The 7,941-nt window shown below is 32.5% G+C and overlaps 1 protein-coding gene across 2 annotated transcripts; it reads left to right on the forward strand.

Moving 5' to 3' along the window:
• The first annotated feature begins 230 nt into the window (after nucleotides 1-230).
• LOC102626861 (omega-hydroxypalmitate O-feruloyl transferase) lies at nucleotides 231-3,358 on the forward strand. Of its 2 annotated transcripts, none has more exons than XM_025093422.2 (3): nucleotides 231-613; nucleotides 1,595-2,073; nucleotides 2,256-3,358. In XM_025093422.2, the coding sequence occupies exons 2-3, from the start codon at nucleotides 1,633-1,635 to the stop codon at nucleotides 3,111-3,113; spliced, it is 1,299 nt and encodes a 432-aa protein (XP_024949190.1). In that variant the 5' UTR covers nucleotides 231-613; nucleotides 1,595-1,632; the 3' UTR covers nucleotides 3,114-3,358. The 2 variants fall into 2 exon arrangements, with proteins under 2 accessions (XP_024949190.1, XP_006493245.1); XM_006493182.4 differs by having other exon boundaries at nucleotides 1,607-2,073.
• The last annotated feature ends 4,583 nt before the right edge of the window (nucleotides 3,359-7,941 follow it).

Raw genomic sequence — 7,941 nt, forward strand, 5'->3', positions numbered from 1 at the left:
AGTAAAGTTTCAACCAGTAGGGGTATTAAGAATATAATTAATGCTATTTTAACCTTTTATAATTTTTCCATCCAAAGCTTTTGGACCGACTGTGATGACCTGCTGAGATAATCCATTAGATGGTTTCATTTCATACGAAATTGTTAAACAAATCCAAATCATCACTGGATCATTCAACATCGTCAAAGTGAAGCAAGTACAGCATATAATTTAATGCGTGAAAGATAAAAGTGCAAAATTTTTCAAACAAGAATATAAAACTGCATTAAGTAACCCAAGTTTGGACGCAAATCTCAACAAACAATCTCATAATGTGGCATTTCTCTTATTGCTTGGCTGGTGACGTTTTGGTTCTGTGACAAGTAGCCTAGTGCAAACCATATGATATCTTAGCAGAATCTGCAGAAAGCAACAATGTCCAATACCCAAATGAATACTCAAAAGAAAAATCTTCCTTCTATGAATCAGCCCCTGTCTCTATCATGTTGGGGCATTTTATTCACCAAAAGAAATTTTCTGAGTCTTTGCGCATCTTTATTGCCTATATAAGTTCAATCCCATTCCCAGATAAGTCCACACATTTCAGCTTTACTGCTATTCACTTTGTTTTCAGGTATGTTTCTATTTATATACAGGTTGTAACCAATTTTTTTTTTTTTTTTTTTTTTGTCTCCAGAATTATGCTATACTTTTTTCTTCATTATATATGGTACACAGATCTTTTTATTTTATTTTTATTTTTTATTTTGTTGAGGTGAATGATATATAATATATCATTGATGATATATACATATTATTCTGAAAAAGGAATAGAGTTCAGGAATAATCAAGATGGCTTAGCCACTTGTAGTTAAAGTAAGAGGTCAATGCTGTAATAAATTCACTATTTTTTTTACTCTCCGGAGCTTGGCCAAATGATCTTCAAGTAATTTTATTTAATTGGTTGCCCGAGTTTAAAACTTAGTGTGGGTCGTATGGGTTAGAAAATAGGTTTGGACTTTGTGTATTGAGTATTTGGTTATCTTTTCATCTCATTTTTTAGGTCGAGGGTTTGAGTCATTTTGTCTACACTGTGGATCCTTTGAAAAATTTGAATCTAAATTAATGAAATTATTCTTCTTTTGTTTGGTTAGAAATAACATCTCATTTTATTGCTTCTATTATTTCAAAAGATGCTAATGGATTTTCGTATTATAGATTTTATTAATTTTAATTGTAATTAGTTTGCTGCCTTCATGTTTAATCTTTTAATTAATTGCTTGCATCCTTCTACCATCGCAGTCTGCCAAGAAAAAAAAAGGGGAAAAAGAAAAAGGAAAAAAAAAAAGCAAATCTAATCCATTTTAAACTTAGATATAAAAACTACGAACAACATCACATAGCTGATTTTAAAGATTCCAATAAATTTTTGGGCCTCTAACCTGCAATAGAGAGGCTTCTAATCTGTTATAGAGAGAAACGTCACTTTCTCTTTCTGTATTATAGCTCATAAAGTTGATACTTTTGTTATCTACACGCACTAATTAATTCTTTCGATGACCCCCAAACATAACACTTTTCCTTTTCAAAAAAAAAAAAACATAACACTTTTCAGAATTGTTGCCAGGTTTTGGCTTTTAAAGCTGTGTAATAATGGCAAATGCTGACAGTAGTGCAACTGAATTAACTGTAAAGCAAGGAGAACCGACTCTGGTTCTCCCTGCCGAGGAGACACCGAAAGGCCTCTACTTCCTCAACAACCTAGACCAGAACATTGCTGTGATTGTTCGTACTTGTTACTGCTTTAAGTCTGACTCAAAAGGCAATGAGGACGCTGCGGAAGTTGTCAAGAATGCTCTGTCAAAACTGCTTGTCCAGTGCTATCCGCTTGCCGGGCGGCTGACGATCAGTTCTGCAGGGAAGCTCATAGTGAACTGCACTGGGGAGGGTGCTGTTTTTGTTGAAGCTGAAGCAAGTTTTGGTATTGAAGATATTGGAGACTTAACAAAACCTGACCCTCTCGTTCTTGGTAAGCTGGTTTATGAAATTCCTGGCGCTCAACACATACTTCAAATACCTCCCCTGGTGGTTCAGGTTTGATGCATTTCTCTCACATTTTCGATATTAGTAGTAACCTTATTGAATTTGAATTCAGTGCTGACCTGACCTGTGCTGATCTCTTCAAAAAAATCTTCTGACACGTGTGCATTTATATGTCTTTTTAATTCTTCATTTCTTATGGCTGAGTAGAATAAAGTCGCCGACTTGTCCTCCAGGTGACTAAGTTCAAATGTGGAGCATTTGTTATTGGGATGAGCATGAACCACTGTATGCTTGATGGGCTTGCGGCTATGGAATTTATGAACTCATGGGGTGAAACTGCTAGAGGCTTGCCTTTGAAGGTTGGTCCCGTACTGGATAGAACGATTCTGAAATCCCGAGACCCGACTAAAATCGAGTTTCCGCATCCTGAATTTGACGAGATTGAAGATGTATCAAATACCAACAAGCTTTATGAAGAAGAGATGCTCTATAGGTACTTCTGTTTCGGCCCTGAAAAGCTTGAACAGCTCAAGCAAATAGCCATGCAGGACAAAGTACTAAACAAGTGCACAACGTTTGAAGCACTCTCAGCTTTTGTGTGGAGAGCTCGATGTGAGGCATTAGGCATGCAGCCGGATCAACAAACAAAGCTCCTCTTTGCTGTTGATGGACGGTCAAGATTCGAGCCACCGTTACCTGAGGGGTTCTTCGGAAATGGGATTGTATTAACGTACTCCCTGAGTAAAGCAGGGGAGCTACTGACGAATCCACTTTCATTTACTGTAGGATTAGTGCAGAATGCTGTTTCCATGGTCACAGACAGTTACATGAGATCGGCTATCGACTATTTTGAGATCACAAGGGCTAGGCCTTCATTGGCTGCAACTATGGTAATCACAACTTGGTACAGACTCTCTTTCCACACAATAGATTTCGGATGGGGAGAGCCAATTTTCTCAGGGCCTGTGGCATTGCCTGAGAAGGAAGTGATTCTGTTCCTATCTCATGGGACGCAGAGGAAAAACATAAATGTGCTTTTGGGTTTGCCGGCTTCTGCCATGAAGATCTTTGAGCAACTCATGGAGATATGACATCAAAAGATTGATAAATAATATATATTACTGAGGAATTCGAGTAATTAGTTATAAATATGTGAGAATAAGATATGCTAGCTGCGTCTAACATGGCTGTATGGAAGTGCTAAATTGTGTAACATGCTAGTTCTATATATTGTCTGTGTACCCTGTAAGTTTATGTTATTGGTATCAAAAGTTCAATAACTCAGCAATTTATAGTTAATTCAATCGAAAGTTCACATTGTGTGTGTTACATTTAATGAATTTTAAGTGTTTTAAGGCCTCGATATATATAATTCCCTGCGCAGCTGCCGAATTTTGTTTGTTTGATTAACAGGACTGCAATTTCTGATAATTCTCACGAGGAAAAGATTAGATGCACATACTTGTATGCTTCTCATTACTCGCATAGTCGCATCGCATATTTTCATTGTATCTTTTGAACATCCATTAATTATAAAAAAAAATGACTAACCTAGTGCATCCATTAAATGCCCACAACTGCATTGATCTTGGGGTCCAGTTATGTTTGCAACAGTGGTATGGTACCACTGTTGCTTTCAGCCGTTGGATCTTACTAATGTAATTGTATAATTATAGATCCAATGGCTGGTTGCAACTGTGGTATCATACAACTGTTGCAACATAGTTTTGCCCTTGATCTTGTACAATACAATGAACATGGTATATTTTAGATTAATATTTTTGTAAATTATACCACTGTTGCAACATAGTTTTGCCCTTGATCTTGTACAATACAATGAACATGGTATATTTTAGATTAATATTTTTGTAAATTGACTATATTCAAATAATTTCCTTACTTTTGAAAAATTATAAGTTACCTCCATTTTTATTCAAAAGATAAGAGAAAAATGAGGGTATATTGATGAATTTATTCTTATTTTTCTTAATGAAAATAAGGGGTAAATTGAGATTTTTAAAAATAAGAAAAATTATTTGAAAATAGTTAATTCACGAGCGGATAATTCAAAATTAGCCCTAATAAATATAACATAAATAATACAAATAATAAGAAAATAGTAACTTACAGAATAAAAGTATAATGGAGGAATATATACAGGGCCATGGCGAAGATAGAAATTTTTAAGGGGCCACAATTTTATATAATTAAATTATTAGGAGGATGAAGTTGAAAAAAAAATAATTATTGAGTTAAAGTGCAAAAGTAATATGTTGGATTTATTTCTCAAGTATTGTGGAGCAGCATAAATCATTCTAATTATTTTATATTTTATTGAATTAATACGTTACTAATATTAAATATTAAAGAGTAATCTTTATAAACTTATTTATTAAGTAATCACATATTTATTAATAAGTCTAATTATGTTACATCTTATATAGTAGTATATTGTGGACAATTGTACCATTTAGTTCGTTATCTTAGATCATAATAGGGTGAAAAATTTATACTGGCATATGAGATATTCCTACACCCGGCCACAATATTTAAGTGACTCCTACCGATTAAGAGTTTATTGTTCGCAGAATTGGTATTTGGCCAAGATTGTAGAGCCCTCCCTCCCTCTCTCCTTTTGCTGGTTGTGTGTAGGTTTTTGAACAACTTGAAAGCAGCTAGTTATACGGGCTTGGATCAAGTCAGCAGCAGCTAGTAGAAACTTCACACCAAGCTAAAAGCTTAGAATCATGGCGAATCAAGATAAAATCTTGAATTTCTCTTTAACATATGTGTTTATTTGAAAATATAAGATAAAGGGCCTAAAAATCGAGATTTATTAGCATATTAAACTACAAGCACAAATCATAACAAAAAATTATTTTGAAGGCTAAATTATACAGGGGCAGCTTCCCAGTTGGATTGTCCATTAAATTGTTGCCTTGCTAGCCGATGTTCATTAAAAAACTTTTTTGAAATTTTTTGGTTTTAATGAATCTGCAGTAAACAACAACTCTATAGTGTTTATTAATCCCGTACCCACGCGTCTAAGCGATTCGTCTATTCTTAGATTAGATTTAATGATTGATTAGAAAAGACGAAAAAAAAGGGTAAGTAAATATTTAGGATAGGAAAATGCTTAGGGATGGCAAAATCCTCCACGAGTTTGGGGCCTTATGGAGCCTCATCCCAAATGGAAAAAATTTTGAATAATTTTTGGGGAATGAGGTGGGGAGTGGGGGGAAAATAATCCCCAAATTCTTAATGAGGTGGGGTTTGGTTTTGTACTCCCCACCCCATCCCCACTCCAATCCCCATTATATATAAATATGTTTTTAATTCTTATTTAATAATTTTTATTTTATCAATTATAATATCAATTAATAAATTTTTTTAATTTTTATGCAATATAAACAAGATATGAATGAAATAAAATCCTATAATATTTTTCAACTTTGAAACATTGTTATATTTTCTTTTCTCTTTTAACGTGCTACGCTCTTTAAATATTTTTCACTTTTAATATCATTTTAAGATATTGTTTCAAACTTTTAGATATTTTTTTAAAAGAATTTAAATATTTTATAATATGATGATGATTTTATTTTAAATTTCTAATTTTTAACTTACTAAAATAATATATTTATACATATTATAAAATAAATAAATGGGGAATGGAGTGGGGATGAGGAAATCATTCCCCACATAGGGATTCTCCATCTCCACCCCACTAAATTTATTGGGGAATGGGGTGGGGAATGGAGGTAAAAAATTTTAATGGGGTGGGGAATGGGGTAGGCCTCCCCACCCCCACCCCACCCCATTGCCATCCCTAAAAATGCTTGGTATCTAAAAGGGCGTTTTACTCCCAAAACCTCTCGTCATTCTTTAATTAAAAAAATTAAAATATCAATAAAAAATAATAAAGGAAATAGATTCTCTCGTGCTTCTCTCACCTTTCTAGATGCCTAGCAGCACTCGTTAGGATAAGTATCGTGTACATTTTAACATGTGTATAGTGTATGCTACGTGTCATGTAAGGAAACATCCGGGTAGAGATCAATTTTTCAAATAATAGAATCGACACATTACATCACCTTAAAATTAAATAATCAACCCTCGATCTGTCACATATTGTCTTTTTGATGAAAAATTATAATCCTATTCATTATCAGCAATTTATTTTGTCGATTAATTAAATTTTAATGATGGCAAAGAAATGGGTGCAGCTAGCTTGCAAGATTTCGTACCCCCATTTTTTTTATCATTCTGTAATCGATCCATTGGATCTAATGCAAGAATTGCAAAAGTGAATCCAATGTTGGGGATGTATTTACTTAAGGTAATTAACATTACAATCCTTCTAATTTCCTAAAAGATCAGGAAAAATACATAATTATTATTATCTTACTCTCACTCTCGGAAATCATCCTCCTCTCTCCTTCTTACGGAAACCGTGAGTCATCTTTAGATTGTCAACTTTTTTTTCCCCTCAAGCAATTATAATGCATGATTTGTAAACCATCCATGAGAGTCAGAGCACCTTAAAATACAAAATAAAACCTACAATTACCCCTTATTTCGATAAGATAGATCATTTGATTTATTTCACCAATACATTCATAATCTCCCAATTATTACTATCAGTTTTTAAATCTACTCCGATAATTAAATATCTATAAAATTGAGAAGATACATAACATGAACTAGGAAATGAAGAGGAATTATTGTTTCCTCTGTTTTTATTTCTTTGGTTTTATTATAGGAAAAAAAATAGAGCTGAGTATTGGTAAAATTATTATAACTTGTCATTTCATGTATATTTGATGAAATTTTTAGAGACTTATAATGAGTTTATTAATTATATATTGTTTAATAGTTATATAATTCATGTAAAAATTTCTAAGAACATTGTGTTGGTGTATTTTATTAGTGGCCCATGTGCCACATTGTTGAATTGGTCATATTTGGGTTTAAATAATAGAATAAATTATGAGCTGAAATCTTATTGGTTATTAAGGAAAAATTAACAACACACTTTAATGGAAAATGAGAATTATGATTTTATTAAAATTGGTCCTCTGTCCACCCATATAAAAAAGATATCACGTTAATTTTCTATCTATTAGAAAAGAGAGAGAAATCGATTTTGTCAAATCTTTAATTTTTATAGTAAAACTTGATCAAGAAAATTGTTATGGATCAAGATATGTCTTCTCTCAATTATAATAATCTGAAAATCATGATATTTTATGATTTTAGAGATTGAAGTTTATATAAATTAGGGTTTTTTATTTTATTTTATGAAAATTGTAAAAAATCCCAACAATTGGTATCAGTGCCTTGTTTGAGATTCATGATTTTCCATATATATATATATATATAATCGGCATATTATTGCAAGTTTTACTTTTAAGGCTTTTGTCAAGATTGCGATTTCGGTCTCTTGTTCTCATGAATTGCTGCTCATGAATCTCGTTGCCATTATAATGAATAATGGGCTTTTATACTTTATTTTATTTTTAAGATCAAGACAATATAAATGGCCATCACATGTCTCCAACCGAAATCTTCATATGCAATTTCTTTATGACCCACGAAATTTTAATATGTTACGATTATTGAACACTGTATAACACAATGATTGTTATTATTACCCTTCATCAAGCCAAAATTCATGGAGTAATTGCATGTGCAATTTCAGTTTATTCTTGATGTTCTATTCCATTAAATTATGGATATGATTGATTGAATTCAGTATGATAAAGCTACTGATTTTATGTGTATCAAGCCTTATAATTTTTGTTCTCATAATTTTGAATGCTTCCGCTCATTAATTGATTGTTTCTGAAATTTCTTAATGTACCCATTTTAATGGTTGAGATTTCAATTAGTGTCTGTAATTTATTCAGCTACAAATTA

Source organism: Citrus sinensis, chromosome 4 (genome assembly GCF_022201045.2).
Source record: "Citrus sinensis cultivar Valencia sweet orange chromosome 4, DVS_A1.0, whole genome shotgun sequence".
NCBI classification, from domain to species: Eukaryota; Viridiplantae; Streptophyta; class Magnoliopsida; order Sapindales; family Rutaceae; genus Citrus; species Citrus sinensis.

Bases quoted from the DNA above. Each gene is read 5' to 3' on its own strand.
- LOC102626861 (XM_025093422.2), top strand. From the start codon at position 1,633: ATGGCAAATGCTGACAGTAGTGCAACTGAATTAACTGTAAAGCAAGGA. The intron at 2,074-2,255 runs GTTTGATGCATT...CTTGTCCTCCAG, and splicing joins TACCTCCCCTGGTGGTTCAG to GTGACTAAGTTCAAATGTGG.